The following is a 16,969-nucleotide window of genomic DNA, read 5'->3' on the forward strand; positions in this document are numbered from 1 at the left end:
CATTAATTTGTTTAACTTAGACTGTGAAAAATAAATTATCAGCCATTGTACTCAATCAAATACAAAAAATGTATTTCAGAATAGAAATTTATTAACGCTCCAGAACTAAATTTTAACCTTAATAGAGGGAAATGTAAAATACTAAGTGCTTAGGTGCACGTGCGTATATGCAGAGTTACAGTGTTGTACTGTTGTGATCTAGATTACTCCTCAGAGTCTGGAGCACTTTGAGGTTTATTCAGGTCCGGTTATTTTTTGTCAAAGACATTTCAGGGCATATTAATAAATTCGAGCGCTGTCGTTTAATTTGATTAGAAGTTCTATTGTGATTTATTTCATTAAGAGGTTGTTCCACCTTTGATCAGCGCAACAGTTAAATTTATGCAATTAATACTTTGATATATCTTTTAGGATTTAATTGTGGGGGAAAGAAAATAGTATGGTAATTCGGGTGCACGGTAAATCGTGGATTTGACTTTTGAGTGGATCACATGGTTTCTCTCTGCACAGTACAGGTTTCAAATTATGGGTTATAAATTAAGCCTGACAACCTTGCTTGACATCTGGGACCCATTTATAAGCCGTATTTCAAAGGATAACGTGATATCAAATTATGATTATCATATATAGTATATACAAGGGTCTCCCCAGTATCCGTATGTCCGATAGTCTCCACTGAGCCCTTGTTGTTTTCCAATCAACATGTTTCTTAAAATACCAAATACCAATGCAAAATACAATTTTAAATCATTCAGAGTTATATTAATGAAGGTTTTTGAAGGGAACTGTTTCAGTTGAACCACCTAATTCATTCACAGACAGTTCAATTATATTCCTCATAACTATTACTGAAACCTCTTCATAGTTTGTTAAATCTATTGTCTATCGTTAGTTCAACACTATTACTTGATTAAACAGTATTACACAACTATATTATTTACATTTTAGATGTAGCCCTATCCTTAAATACTAACAATATGTCCGCATGGAGTCGTGAGCATTGAGAACATTAGTCAAATTTTAAACTCTTATATGAATACGTGATAAGAAGTGAAGTAATAATTATAGTCAAAATGTAAAAACTATAGAGTAATAAAACTCGATGAAGCACAAATAACAAAATTAAAATGGTAGATCAGAGCATATTCCATAACTAATAGATTACGAAAGTATTTAACTTTGGAAAGCGGGTTTAATACGAGAAGATGTGTCGATTTTTCTCAATTGTTGCCACCAAGTATTCATTTACAAATAATCGATGATCTATTGTAGTTTGTACGTTACGTTTGATCGATGTAATAATCCTAAAGATTCAAGACACAATGTGAAATAACGCCGAATAACGAATTATTTTACATCTTAATAGGGTAACTCAGTGTATGAGTGAGTGGTTAGCCAAAACTTTGCACCACGCTTAGTAATGCACCCCCCCCCCTGTACAGTCAGGGAATGTTCATCTTTACCATTTTATGATAACTGAATTCAACTACGATAGAACTATAGAAGACAGTATACATTATACAAGTATAAAGTAACATTTGATTATATAACTGCATCATTACATAGTTAAATCTACAGCACCTAGTCACTTCATTACTCAGAATATTTATACTATGATCAGATGTGATGGTTTATTTGTATATTACTGCTAACAGTAACACACTAATTATATACCTTTATCTGAAAATCCACGAGACACAGTGCGAACGTTCCTGCATGAGCACATGTCAGCTTCTATAGGTCTGAATATTATAAAAGTTTTACAAAATATGTAGATAATAGAACAGTTACTAAGATCGAATGCTGTTTTCACAAATTAGACGCCGGTAGGTTTCGCCGGTAGGTTTCGCCGGTAGGTTTCGCCGGTAGGTTTCGCCGGTAGGTTTCGCCGGTAGGTTTCGCCGGTAGGTTTCGCCGGTAGGTTTCGCCGGTAGGTTTCGCCGGTAGGTTTCGCCGGTAGGTTTCGCCGTTAGGTTTCGGGCCCACGCCGCCTAGGACTGGTTTACCCACGGCGGACAAGCCTACTAGCTTGCTGTCAATAAACTAAATATTCACTCCTGCTTGAGCGAGCGCATGCACCTGAACCGCTGAACGCTAACAGGGTGCATAGTCAGCTGTCTCTTTTACAGAAAAACTCAGTTACATTCTTGAACGGTGCGAGAGTCTTGGTAATATCTTTAGCTAACTCAGTCTCTCCTGCATCCAGTTTTAGATTGCCTAGCTCCAATTCATCTAAACTTCCGTGCACTGCATCAATTATCCGGTCATATCTATTGACGGGGCATGTTTTACATTTTCTTATTGTCCTGCTGGTAAGTGGTAGTGGTTTGTTGACCAGCCTCATAGAGTTAGCTCCGTGAGGCTGGTCAGCATACCTACAGTATATTGCATATTTTTTACACGCTAGCCTAACCAGCTGATGAGCATGTTGATTATCATGACATAAATGTTATTTATAATGAATCTGGTTACTATAACAATAAAACCACAATTTACCGTGGAATTCGGACGTGCCACAGTTAAACTTAAAATTTGAGTGAGCCGCCCTGTCAGGCTGTCAATAGCTGTCTAGGATCTAGTCGGCTCGTAAATGTAAAACCGCCGGATTTGACCCGGTGCCGGGGTTTCTAATAATGATCATAGTTCCATACCTCGGTAGCTATTCCAACGATAGAAATCCTATCTTGATTCACGGCCATGATGAATGGATTTCCAGTCAATTTCATTCGAAGTCGAATCACTTCGGGCTTATCTTGATAGCTTCGAGCTATTGTAAAGTGTAATCGCTAAATATCGGACGATTTACGTACTAAAGTTCGACAGCTAAAGTTCGTGGTTTTCGAGTGTCACTATACTACTATACTAATAAACGTTATAAATTCGAGATCCTGGTGGATACTGGTGGACCTGACAAGGATTAAGTTTGACCCATTTTCCCGAGCTAACTGTCAATAAACTAAATAATCACTTTTGATTGAGTGAGCATGCTGTCTCTTTTACAGAAAAACTCAGTTACATTCTTGAACGGTGCGAGAGTCTTGGTAATGTCTTTAGCTAACTCAGTCTCTCCTGCATCCAGTTTTAAATTGCCTAGCTCCAAGTCATCTAAAATTCCGTGCACTGCATCTTTATCCGGTCAGATCCCTCCTGCAACATACTGCACAGTAACGGGTTTTGTAGTCTCGTTGCAGTCTGAGTTCCTTTCCGTGCTTCAACAAACAACAACAACTACATCTGACCATACAACCTCCGAGTTACCTGCTAGATGCGATAACGCAACATTTCAATTTTCACTGCCTCAAATTAATATACACATCCCATCACACTGCAAATTTTGCTAGCAGTAGCACCGGGTTTTAACTTGGGAAATCATCGCCGATAATATCGGTTGGCAACCCTAATCTTGATAGCTTTGAGCAACTAAAGTTCGTGGCTTTCAAGTGTCACCATACTATAACTACACTACCATGTGTCTGGAGCCGTTGGGACGCTCAATGTAAATAGTCCATCCCCCCCTGGGTTTTACCAGGTGACATTTAGATCCACCGCTGTAGTATCTGTTGTTATCTATCAGTATCATACGTTCAATAATCACTGTTCTCACAGTGACCTGTTACTTTGGTCGGCACCTCTGCTGGATCTGCATGAGATCAAATGAGGAATTGAGAGGGTACACGTGAACGCTAACAGTGTGCATTAGCATAGTCAGCACATGACCCGTGAAGCAAATTCTTAGTTGCCTGTTAAAATTCCTTCCCCATTTATCGTCTTAGTTGACGATACCATTTTTAATCAATCTTCAGTCAGGACTTTAAACCAGAGGTACGATCCATAATTGGCATCCGTACGGCAAATAAAAAGTGTTGTGAAGCGTTTATACACTTATTACACACGTTCATCAAGTTATTATGTTAGTGTTATACACAATTGTAAGCTTCTTTGTAAACATTAACAATTATAGCCTCGCGAAACAAAGGATAATATTTCTACTAATGTTAATGTGCGCTGAAACTTATTGACGGGGCATGTTTTAAATTTTCTTATTGTCCTGCTGTTAGTGGTTTGTTGACCAGCCTCATAGAGTTAGCTCCACGAGGCTGGTCAGCATACCTACAATTTATTGCATATTTTTTACACGCTACCTAACCAACTGATGAGCATGTTGATTATCTTGACATAAATGTTATTTATAATGAATCTGGTTACTATAACAATAAAACCTCAATTTACCGCGGAATTCGGACGTGTCACAGTTAAAATTTGAGTGAGCCGCCCTGTCAGGCTGTCAATAGCTGTCTAGGAGCTAGTCGGCTCGTAAATGTAAAACCGCCGGATATGACCGGTGCCGGGGTTTCTCATAATGATCATAGTTCCATACCTCTGTAGCTATTCCCACGATAGAAATCCTATCTTGATTAACGGCCATGATGAATGGATTTCCAGTAGATTTCATTCGAAGTCGAATCACTTTATAATGAACGTTATAAATTCGAGATCCTGGTGGAACCTACAGGTGGACATGACAAGGATTAATTATGACCCATTTTCCCGAGCTAACTGTCAATAAACTAATTAATCACTTTTGAGTGAGCATGCTGTCTCTTTTACACAATAACTCAGTTACAGTCTTGAACGGTGCGAGAGTCTTGGTATTGTCTTTAGCTTACTTAGTCTCTCCTGCATCCAGTTATAGATTGCCTAGCTCTAAGTCATCTAAAATTCCGTGAACTGCATCAGTTATCCGGTCATATCTCTCCAACATACTGCACAACCATGAGCTCCAACGGGTTTTGTAGTCTCGTTACAGTCTGAGTTCCTTTCCGTGCTTCAACAAACAACAATTACTAAGTCTGACCATACAACCTCCAAGTTACCTACTAGATGCAATAACGCAACATTTCAATTTTCACTGTCACAAATTCATACACATTACATTTACACACTGTCACTATAACACAGAACGCCAGCATACCATCACACTGCAAATTATGCTAGCACTGGGTTTTAACTTTACAAACAGAGAAATAGATTCGAAAAATATGTTAAATGATGGCCATTTTACCATAATAAAATTTGGTCGATTATCGCGATAATTCTCGAAAATTATCGGCCCATGGAGATGACTGTTAGATCAGCGAACTGGTTCATACCGTACGTAGCTGTTCCTTGCTCTGCCCTGGAATAAACAGGTACATTTTGTTATCCAATTAAACCTGTACATTCAGCTGTGACTCTAAGGTAGACGGATAAGGTTGAAGTAAATTTAATATTGAAAGTAGATCAGTATAAAAGTATATTTCCTCACTTGTTGTAGAGTTCCCATTTAGCCATGTTCCTGTAAAAGGTCCAATATCTGACATTGTGTTCCTCCTCAGTTTCGTATACATGTCTATAACATTTAGTTTTAAACTTTAAAGTAATAATAATGTATGTTTTTACTAAGGTTAGAAATCGTTAGCGTGGAGTTCATTTACTTTTTAGAGCACTTATATTATTATTTGTGTAAGACTGATGTCCCTCAATTCCTCAAGTCTCCTCTTATCTTTAATTATTCAAATAGGGCAAGATGTTGTCCTTAGTTCATAATTTAGTACGTTGATATATTTGATATAGACCATTTGCCTTATCACTTTGGTTTTTAGAATAACTTTGAGACAAGTAATAAACTCATATAGATTTTTAGGTACGGTACATATAGATTGTGCTTTAAATATTCCCGATACAAATGATGATGATTCCTTGACTGTAAGGGGTTCGCTTGGAATCACTGGTCCAAACGTGACCTTACGTTGGTGAGATGAAAAATGACTAAATCATCGCGAGTTTTATTTCAGAACATGTAGTTACACGTTGAGATTTCAGAACTCCCATCTTGGAGAACTTTTGGTGGGTAACTTTATCAATCTTTTTGAAAGTTTTACTAGCCCGACGTCTCGCCAGCTGGATCAGAAAACACAGTCCTTAAACTTAACATAATCCCAAGAGCTGAGTTAATTCAGCCAGAACATACCAGCGGAAGAATAATCCGGTCGATTTTATAATAAATCTCGTTAGCTCTATAAGATGCCAACAAGGAACAGAAAATGGTGGTGACCGATAAATCTTCATGTCCACTCTGCACTGCAATTATCGATTGTGCTTTTCACTGCACTGCCGGTGCTACTATTGCACATTTCAACACCCTGTCAACATAACATTAAGACTTTGTTTAACTTCTAATTGAAAAGCTCTAATGTTAATAATTAATGTGCTGTCGGTCTATGATGGTGACCACTCCCACCTGCTGATGTTACAGTTCTCTCAGACCTCAGTTTGTTATTTAATCTCTAAAAATAGCAACACGGTCCTGTTTTGAAGTGTCCAGCATCTTGAATGTTGAAGCCACGAGGTTAAGAAATTATACAAATTTATAACAATGAACGTAATTAGTCTCATCATCATCATCAGACTTATGTGGCGTGCAGCTCTATAAACCAAAAAACTATTGCATTGAACGGGTTGGTCAAATTTTCGATAAACTATCACACGAAAAAAGTCCTCTAACACGACAGAAATTAGAAAGTACAATAGTAACCACCTCATCAGGTTTTTGTATCCATACGCACACCTAGATTAGATAAGAGACTGGAAACACAATTATCATTAATTCTACAATTCGAATTTATGATGAAGTTTCGTATCTTTGTAACTTTTTTAGTCGGAGTATTATATGCAGCAAATTTACAGAAGTCTAAGGGTGGGACCAAGCAGCTGTTACAGGCGATAAAATATGAGCTGAGTGAGCTCAAGAAGGGACAAGGAGTACTTGGAGAGAAGATTGATGACGGACAAGGAGTTCTTGAAGAGAAGATCCAGTCCCTTGATGACGGACAAGGAGTTCTTGGAGAGAATATCCAATCCCTTGATGACGGACAAGGAGTTCTTGGAGAAAAGATCCAGTCCCTTGATGACGGACAAGGAGTTCTTGGAGAGAAGATTGATGACGGACAAGGAGTTCTTGGAGAGAAGATCCAGTCCCTTGATGACGGACAAGGAGTTCTTGGAGAGAAGATCCAGTCCCTTGATGACGGACAAGGAGTTCTTGGATAGAAGATCCAGTCCCTTGATGACGGACAAGGAGTTCTTGGAGAGAAGATTCAGTCACTTGAGAAAAAGCTAGAAAAGGCGGGGACCTGGCGCCTGGGGATGAACATCAATCCTGCCGACGGACACATATTCGGATACGCTGTCGGTAAGAAATTATTATCATGCTTTTTGAATTGGGAGATTTAATTGCCGCCATTTTGTGCCATCGATTTTGGGGATTTCCCGACAAAAAAATGAAAATTAAAGTAAATTTTATGTCGAAAGTGTCAAAAATGGTAAATTTTTCATCGTGGTACTGGTAATGGTATCGAGAAAAATTATTCAAATTATAGAAATAAATGGGCGAATGTCGAATCTGCGTTCGTTATCTTTATCATTTACAGGACAATAACCTAACACCATCAGGCTGAATTGATTATCCTCAGGATGGGCCACTGGTATTGATATTGGAAGTGATGATGAAGCCCTAACCAAGGACTACTTGAGTGCAAAAGTGTGGGTTACACCAGCAAACTACATTGCTATTGTGAGACATCAGCGAGGTGTTGTGGATGCTGTCAAGGTCTTCAAGTTCAAAGTCCCGGGAGAATCGCTCAGTACAAGGTAAGCATAATTTTCCCCAGGAACTAAGCCTCTGCTTGGAATTGGCTAAACCACTTGCAATCTGTCATAAAATCTTTTCAAATCAAGATCTAATTCTTAAAGGTTTTCAGAGATTATAATTTTTTGATAACATAACTTTGTTCAGGTTCGGGCTGAAAAACATGAACCCGGGCAGACAAATTGTTACTCAAGGAGGGCCAATCCAGAAATCAATTGCTGATGATGCTGATAATTTGGGAGACGATCCCATATTCTCTGTTGGTGGAGCAGTGATGCACGCCGCCGCCGGACGCCGCCGCGCCGGCACATTTTCACACGCCGCCACGCCGATACCTCTCAAGTCGGCGTGGCGTAAAAGGAAATAGAAAGAGTATGGAGCCAGTCGGGGTTGATTTTGAACTCTAGGAGATCCAAATTGTCCAACGACAATGTTAAGAATTTGATTTTTCTTAAATATAATTGTAAAAACCACCAAATATAATTGTAAAAACCACACTTATTACATCATTATTTCATGCACGCACGTACGCCACAATTTTTGTGGGCCTGGAAATTCAAACCTAAATTTTGACAAAATTATGTTCCACGCCGCCGAACGCCGCCACGCCGGGCCATTTTGGGCACGCCGCCGCCGGTTGGCGAAAAATGAACCGGCGTGCATCACTGTGGTGGAGACCTCGCTTTTAATTGGGCATATGGCAATAACGGCTGTAGGATTGTACTCACTGGAGGACACCTCTCTGGAGCTGGTGTGAATGACGACAACACACACGGCCTTGGAAATGACTTTGCCATCAACCCACTCACAGACACCATTAACAGTGCAGACTGGGCTCACGATATTTCAAACATACAGGACTGTCCGAATGTATCCTGTAAGGACGTGAGACTACAGGGAACAGATCATGGAACAGGACCACATTTGAAAAGTGGGACCGTTTACGGGAACTATGCAATCTATGTTTCATTTGACTCGGAGACGTTCCCCCTGCCTGGTGACAAGCCTAGTCTGAAGATTGAGATGTAGAGGGACTACTTTACAAGGAAGGACGATGGACTGAATGATATAGATATATAGAATATTCTATAAATTCCTGACATTAATCCTCTTTTTCGTGAGAATCTTTCCGCAACAATTGTGATGTGACTCCATGATTTTTATTCCATTATATTCATTAATTTGTTTAACTTAGACTGTGAAAAATAAATTATTAGCCGTTGTGCTCAATCAAATAAAAGAAATTTATTTCCAAATAGAAATTGATTAACGCTCCAGAACTAACTTTTAACCTTTATAAGAGGGAAATGTAAAATACTAAGTGCTTAGAATTAAGTGCCCCTTCTCCGCCCTTCTCCGCCCACTACAACTACAATCCCGTCTTTTTAATAAATTCGAGCACTATCATTTAATTTGATTAAAAGTTCCATTGTGATTTATTTCATTAAGAGGTTGTCCCACCTTTGATCAGCGCAACAGTTAACATGTTCATGTTCAATTGATGCAATCAATACTTTGATATAACTTTTAAGGATTGAACTTGAAGTCCTTTGTGAAAATAAATGATGTAAATTTTAAAAACGTATGAAAGTTTATCAATCTAACAGTATCAATTTATTGTTCTCAAAGCAAAATTATTTGAAAATATCAAATCATTTGGATCACAATGAGAGTATAATTAACTGAGTTAGAGGGTAGCTGAGGTAACCATTTGGTTGCATCCACAGCATCCTTTTCCTCTGTACAGCCTGAGAAAGGAAAGATTTGTAACTATTATTTGATATCATAGTTAGTAAGAATACTTGTTAGTAGTTAGTTTTATAAATATAATAACTTGCTAAAACTCTAGCTAGAAGTTCCCGTTTCTGATATTACCCCTTTCTATATTGTATTCGGAAATTTTATCAGAATATCAGGATGGTATTATATATTTATTTACATGCATTTTAAATGAAATAATATATAAATGTTTACTTGTAGTATCCTTTCTCTCCCCAGGTTGCTCCCCAACTGTTCTTGATAAGCCAGTAATCTTTACCACTCTCCGTTCCGTATCCCACGATTACAACTCCGTGGTCTATACCTGACGGCTCACACAGGAACGAAAGAGGGTGAGAAACTCCACCTGGTACAATTATCTGGTTCAATTATCTGGTTCAATTATCTGGTACAATTATCTGGTACAATTATCTTGTACAATTATCTGGTACAATTATCTGGTACAATTATCTGGTTCAATTATCTGGTACAATTATCTGGTACAATTAACTGGTACAATTATCTGGTTCAATTATCTGGTACAATTATCTGGTACAATTAACTGGTACAATTATCTGGTTCAATTATCTGGTACAATTATCTGGTACAGTTATCTGGTACAATTATCTGGTACAATTATCTGGTACAATTAACTGGTACAATTATCTGGTTCAATTATCTGGTACAGTTATCTGGTACAATCATCTGGTTGTATTCGTTTTTAGGGTATTTGCAGCGACATGGAACTTCATATTCGAGGCAGTAAACTTTAATCAAGTTCTAAAAATATAGCTAGATAACTTTAGAACATAACAGCGAATATTAGATATAAAAATTACCAGTATAGAACTGCATAGCAGCAGCATTGAGTCCGATACTGACAGGTCCGTTAGCAGCAACATAAGCAGCAATCTTCTTCTCATCAGTGCTCACTTTCTCTCTTCCGGTGATATCGACAGCTACCTTGCTCCCGTCGAACTTGCAGGCTCCACCTCTTCCAGTGTAGGGGTAGTCCTCTTCTGTCTCCAGGCCTCCTAGTCTCATGATTTCAGCGTATGCCTAAGACAAGAGCTTTATTAATTACGTTTCACTTACCCTGAGGTTAAGAAAGGAGCTACTTTTTGATAAAGATTAATCAACAGGTTTATAGCTCAGGTACATGAAGTTAATGAGCTAGTTTGATTGGTACCTGGAAAGGGAGACCTCCGTTGCATCCCAGATCGACCTTGTCACAATCAACCAGCTCCTGTTCAGATAGAGACACCAGAGTTCCGTTCTTGATAGCCCATCTTCCCTCTATATTACCTAATGTTGTGAGCAAGTCGGTAGTGATGTTTTGCAGTTTAAACTAATTACAACACTACAAATCTATTACATTTATTGAGGTGATACTCCCTTGTGGATTGCCGTAAAAAGCCGAAACTAGTCTCGCCTCGAGGTACGTGGTTTTCATGATTACCTGTGGTGGAGAAGGCCCAGCAACTGCCACACTGTCCTTGGTTCTTTACTGGGGTAACAGCGTCTGGGGAGGAACAGTTTGATGGTCAAAGTTTTGGATTAGAATACAGTTCATCATTACAAAAGCACATCATATCAAATGTCGACATATCATTAGCTTATTTTCATGACAAATATTCAATAATTATCCTTACTCTTAGTTCTCCAGTCCATCTCAGCAGGGGTATCAGCAACATCTACCTCTTCAGCTTCAGGGAGAGAGTTCAGCATGTTCATGCCCTTGCTGGTGACTGGAGAGAGATAGTGTTTGGAGAATTCCTCCTCTGTTAGGTCAGCGAACTGGTTCATACCGTACGTAGCTGTTCCTTGCTCTGCCCTGGAATAAACAGGTACATTTCGTTATCCAATTAAAGCTGTACATTCAGCTGTGACTCTAAGGTAGACGGATAAGGTTGAAGTAAATTTAATCTTGAAAGTAGATCAGTATAAAAGTATATTTCCTCACTTGTTGTAGAGTTCCCATTTAGCCATGTTCTTGTAAAAGGTCCAATATCTGACATTGTGTTCCTCCTCAGTTTCGTATACACGTCTGTAACATTTAGTTTTAAACTTTAAAGTAATAATAATGTACTTTTTTACTAAGGTTAGAAATCTGAGCCGATTTAAGCGTGCATTATGCAATACCAAATTCCAAAATATCAAAATACCAAAATCCAGATTTTTGTATTTGAGTGCCAATAATTATGCAGCTGAATCATTAATTTGGTATTTTCAGAATAAATTTTGATTTCGATTAACTTACTCATGTTTTAGCATGAACACCTCAAATGTTGGTGATGTGAGTTTCACCCCAGCGGCAGCAGCCACGATTGTGGCAATAATAAAAACTCTCAGCATGGCGAAGCTTCTAACAAATGAAAAACAACCCCAAAAAATAAGTTGATACTGTTCTCAGTTTGCAGGTGGTACGATATTCCTCCCTACCTTGTGACGCACCATGTGAACCACGAGCTAGCAGATAACAGATAAGATTTGTAACTCTACTAGAAGTCATGAGCTGTTTACTTATCTGTTGAACACGAGGTTTGCTTGCAGCCTGTAATTACATTACTGTTTATTCTTTTTGAGTTCTGAACCCATCATATCCATGGTTGGAGACGAGTTGGTGGATCAGCCAATTGAGTTAGACATGTTTCTTACTTAGCCCCGTACAGCTGGAAGTAGTCAAATTATTTTAGGTTTGGTATTCTTGGTATCAAGTTTATCAGTTATCACTCCTAAACTGAGCGTTTTTGAGTATGTCATGTGCATAGGTAATTGCGAATATTTATATGTCAGCAAAAGACACTTTGACCTACTGGACACAATTAAATTTGTCAAGGATCAACATCTTTATATCTTTTCCTATCTATATCAAAAAGGATTGAGCGTTCAGATTCAAGGCTGCAATGAAATAGTACCACTTCTTCAAGTGGAAGTTCGTCAAGACTTAAGGCCAGGAAGTATAATTTTAGAGCCTTTTTAACTGTACACTTTTAATCCCAAACTCCCCCTCTCCCATCTCCCCTCCCCCTCTCCAGTCAGTCCATTACCATGAGAACCTTATCATAGATATCGGACAGCCGAGTGCTTAAGAACACATACACCAAAACAGGAGTTAGTGTCGTCCAGCCAAAAAATACCTCTCAAAAGGCTGTGTTTTGTAACTTATTAAAGTCAATAAGTAGGAATTTTCCTCTTCAGGCTTAGGTTTCGACCAAAAATTCCATCAGGGAACATCAGATTTTTATTATAATTCACATGAAATTGATCGCACCTTTTTCATGCCCTCGAAAAGGTGCTCCCTGCAAGTGCTACTATTGCAAATGGAACTCTGTTCTCATTCATAACGATCCATTTCCAGGGGCTCTCGCGCAAAGTAGCTTACTTTTGTCAGGTACCCCTACTGATTCTAAATGATAATGACTACAGTAATTGCCAACTCTAACCATTTCCATATTTACGCTCCAACGCCTGAAGATATCACAACGAAGAAGCTTAGGGGACCTACGTGGTATTTTGGGCTGGGGAGGTCCCCCAGAGGTCTCGTGAGAAGTTTATTAGCTGCAAATTCAAAGGTCCTTTACTTCCATTTCAACAGTCATTATTTAAACGGATGCTCTACATGTTGCGCCCCATCAATGCTTACCTTTCCCTAGTTCATTCCATCCGATTTATTTTCTTGGAAACTGCCACTCTTGTTGTCTCTTGTTTATCTGGAGAGAAGGTGAAAATTTAATATACGCTTGGTATTTGAAGTTTGCTACTTTCACAAAAATAATGACACATATCTTGTCCAAGAAGAGTTGGTTACAATTAAACTCAATTAAATCCACAGTGTGCAGCGGACTACCCCCGACCTGGACCCACATGACCAGCTCCCCTGGACTACCTGTAGAAGTGTAGAGACCTGCACATTTGGCTACACTCTCACAGGAGATAACCATGTGACTTGTCAAGCTGATCAGAGTTTCCAGTAAAGTGTTCGGCCTAGCTGTAAACTAGGTGATATAGTCAGGGTAAAGGTGTTAGTAACGGTGTTAGTTAAGGTGTTAGTTAAGGTGTTAGTTAAGGTGATATAGTCAGGGTAAAGGTGTTAGTAAATGTGTTAGTTAAGGTGTTAGTTAAGGTGAGATAGTCAGGGCAAAGGTGTTAGTAAAGGTGTTAGTAAAGGTGTTAGTAAAGGTGTTAGTAAAGGTGTTAGTAAAGGTGTTAGTAAAGGTGTTAGTAAAGGTGTTAGTAAAGTTGTTAGTAAAGGTGTTAGTAAAGGTGTTAGTAAATGTGTTAGTAAAGGTGTTGGTAAAGGTGTTAGTAAATGTGTTAGTAAAGGTGTTAGTAAAGGTGAGATAGTCAGGGTAAAGGTGTTAGTAAAGGTGTTAGTTAAGGTGTTAGTTAAGGTGTTAGTTAAGGTGTTAGTAAAGGTTAGATAGTCAGGGTTATACTTATGCTGATCCTCCTTCACTTTGAAGAGCGTTTTTCGACTCAAAATCAATGATTAACTTGTTATGATTATTTCTGAAGATCTTACATTATTTGAGCTGGTTTCCAGTTTTGACCTGGAAATATTAAGGAAATTCCCAAAAACAGACTTTACCGATAAAATAGGGGAAATCAAGCCCCAAGTCTCCAAACCCTGAAATTCTAGGTTCCATAATTTCTAGGACGACTCCCATACAACTTGATTATTCTTCAGTCTTCACAGTGTGTAACGGACTACCACCGACCTGGGAACACATGACCAGCTCCCCCAAACTTCCTGTAGAGACAGGAGATGTGATAACAGTGTCCTGCACACCTGGTTACTCTTTCACAGGAGATAAGCACGTGACTTGTGAGTCTGGACAGAGCTTCCAGTTCAATGTTCGGCCTAGCTGTAAAGGTGAGACAGTCAGGGTATACTGATCCTTTAACTTATCAAAGCTTTTTTTCAAGACAATGTTGTTGATTAACCAATTACTCAATTATGGTTAAACCATAACACAATTTCAGGCGACTGCAAGGCCCTGCCAATAGAGTGGGACGTTAACCTAGTCCCCGAACCCCCACTCTCCCAAGATCACAGAACAGAGGTTATATTACAGTGAGGTGTGCTCCAGGGTACACTATGGAGGGTGCTCTCAGTACTCAGCAGGCTACTTGTCAGGACGGGGTTCTCATACCGACTGAGCAGTTTTTTCCTGTCTTACCGGTATGTTATTGTGCTGTGTCACTACTTTACCTAAATTATAAATAACTATGAACTACAATAAATGCCCTGCAAATACCCCTCCCCGTATCCCGAGCTCCTCCTCTAAGTCTAACTCCTTAATAATAATACGGACCTTCAAAAACAGAACCTTGACACGGATATCGATAAAAGAGAGCTAAATAACAGACAATGTTAACTTGCTTTTGAGAAAGGAATTGACCAACAAACAAGCGACCATGAACAAATTTGGTACACGTACTATAGTTCGACACTCACGGAAGTTTTAAACGAAATTTCACAATTTTTAAACGCGAACGAATTCTTCTCAAAAAACCAATTAGTCTGTCAACTATACTTATAGATTGTAGATGTCATACATAGCACAATTGAGGAGCTGAAAGTAATTTGATTTTGGTCGAATAAAGCTCATTACGGAAAGCTTTATAACAAAACGAAAATTCGTATTTTTCAATTTCTGTCTCATTCTTAATTTCCGAACAGAAATATGGCAGATTTGATGGATTTTTGAATTGCCCAGTGACCAATAAATTAGCTAACTGAAGATGGTATAAAACAAAATTGGGGTCGGGTCGGGTACAAATAGTAGAATTCCCCGATTGCACAAAATCTTAGGAAATAAGTAATCGGGTTTGGATATATAAAATGGCTCGTGGGCCGCGGCCCTGCGTTGATGACAAAAGTCTTCTGATCCTTCGCAATATAGACCACTCCCCTATAATATTAATTATGTGTTGGGCCGGGAATTCATAGAGATTCGGCGGAATGACAGGCTGAGCGCGGCCCAGTAAGTTGTAAGCTGATATATATTGATATATGTTTTAATTGTATAACTATAGGAGCTCTTGTCTCTTACGTTGGAAGAGAGCTGCCTGCGAGCATGTGAGTGCCTTGTAACATTACGTGATCTCAGATCACATCACGCGGTGCGCGTGATTCCGTGGCGGTACTTGACACGCGCAGCGCGCGCAGTCCTTTTCTGGGGTAAGAGAAGAGGGAGTCATGTTCTCGAGGTTTCGAAGTCCTTTCTTAACAAGTTTTGTAGATTTATATTTTATCAGTTCATCTGTTATCATCTGTTATCAGTTCAATCGTATTCGTTGTTCCTAGGCGGTGCACGATAAAAATAAACTTGCTCGGATTTTCAACATTTTTGTACCATCGTTTTCTAGAGACTGTGAGAATTTTCACAGTACCAAATGTATTATACCTTTTTGGAATGATCAGTGAGTTTCTCCTAGGTGCCATATTTGATGGTGCGCGGCTTTTGGGGGCAAAATTAGGTGTAAAAGTCGCGTAATTTGACGAAATTCGTTGATTTTTGTCGTACTATTCTGTCATATATATCTTCGGTTCCTGAACATGAATCATGCTGAAAATTTGTCAGAACCTTCCAATCATACTTAACTACCGATTCTAATTTAGTTGGGAGAGATTGACCTTGTATTGATTAAGAGGTCTAAAAATAACAAAATAGGTATAAATTCGTTGATAACTCAAATTCTGATCATCGAAATTGCTCAAACTAAATTAGGTTCAGTAGAACATAAGTGTTTACGTAAGCTGACCAAATTTCAACAAAATTGTTATATGGGAAGTATTATAACTTTTTGATTGTTTCCAAAATAATGTGCTGGCCGAAATAAAAGCTAAAAAACCATTCAATTGAATGGTTAATTCAATGGTCAGCGCGCGCGTCTTATTGTCGATGGCGCACTGCCTATTGTTCCCTGTTCTCAAGAAATATAGAAGCTACACATGACACTATTCAGTCATTCAGATTTTGTAGGTTTACAACCTACCAGGACGCGCGCCGAGTTGGACTCGTCGACGGTCCTGGAACAAATATTTTACGAGTATCACCCGGCCGTTAATTCAGATTTAACTAAATTGAGTGCTTATACTGTTAATCTTTGATACATGTTACGTATCACAAATATCAAAGATATTATTATTATCTTTCCGCCTTCGGCGGCGCGCGCTTCGCGCGCGAAAAGTGGCATGCAACGTATGTCAAGTTAATCTAGTTCCATATAATAACGTCTGCAAATTCGTCATACAAAAAGTCGCCTCTGCACTCTGTGACCGCATTCGCCCAGTGTGACCACTTTCCTTCTATCCAAAGACATTTTTCCACTCTACAACAACATTGGTAAAATAAATCGTCAATTTTTAATATGCACGAATCCCACTCATTTATAAAAACATAGTATGCAAATATGTTGCACTTTTATCCAATAACACTTTTCACTCATGCATTCAAAAGAATTAATGCTACAAGTACATCGCGGTAGGAAAAATTACCTGAGGACCCCAGGCTA

At 38.8% G+C, this 16,969-nt stretch overlaps 3 protein-coding genes across 4 annotated transcripts in view; 2 read left to right on the forward strand and 1 right to left on the reverse strand.

The window, feature by feature from the left end:
• The first annotated feature begins 6,156 nt into the window (after window positions 1-6,156).
• On the forward strand, window positions 6,157-8,716 carry LOC134823082 (uncharacterized). The gene is made up of 4 exons (XM_063834431.1): window positions 6,157-7,231; window positions 7,512-7,689; window positions 7,835-8,029; window positions 8,512-8,716. The coding sequence occupies exons 1-4, from the start codon at window positions 7,186-7,188 to the stop codon at window positions 8,714-8,716; spliced, it is 624 nt and encodes a 207-aa protein (XP_063690501.1). The 5' UTR covers window positions 6,157-7,185.
• A 543-nt stretch (window positions 8,717-9,259) lies between these two features.
• LOC134822886 (cathepsin F-like) lies at window positions 9,260-11,927 on the reverse strand. The gene is made up of 8 exons (XM_063834151.1): window positions 11,706-11,927; window positions 11,409-11,492; window positions 11,098-11,279; window positions 10,905-10,967; window positions 10,635-10,750; window positions 10,285-10,504; window positions 9,662-9,812; window positions 9,260-9,435 (listed from the first exon to the last, which is right to left on the reverse strand). Exons 1-8 carry the CDS (start codon window positions 11,798-11,800, stop codon window positions 9,375-9,377), a joined length of 972 nt encoding a protein of 323 aa, XP_063690221.1. The 5' UTR covers window positions 11,801-11,927; the 3' UTR covers window positions 9,260-9,374.
• LOC134822887 (uncharacterized) overlaps window positions 10,806-16,969 on the forward strand; it is a 29,595-nt gene continuing 23,431 nt past the window's right edge. Inside the window, exon 1 of one of the 2 annotated variants that reach the window (XM_063834152.1) lies at window positions 10,806-10,830. The gene's annotated coding sequence lies outside the window, so the exon portion shown is untranslated. The remainder of the gene's footprint in view (window positions 10,831-16,969) is intronic. The other variant, XM_063834153.1, reaches the window with a different exon arrangement.

This window comes from Bolinopsis microptera, chromosome 11, assembly GCF_026151205.1.
Source record: "Bolinopsis microptera isolate Bmic1 chromosome 11, MBARI_Bmic_1.0, whole genome shotgun sequence".
NCBI lineage: Eukaryota > Metazoa > Ctenophora > Tentaculata > Lobata > Bolinopsidae > Bolinopsis > Bolinopsis microptera.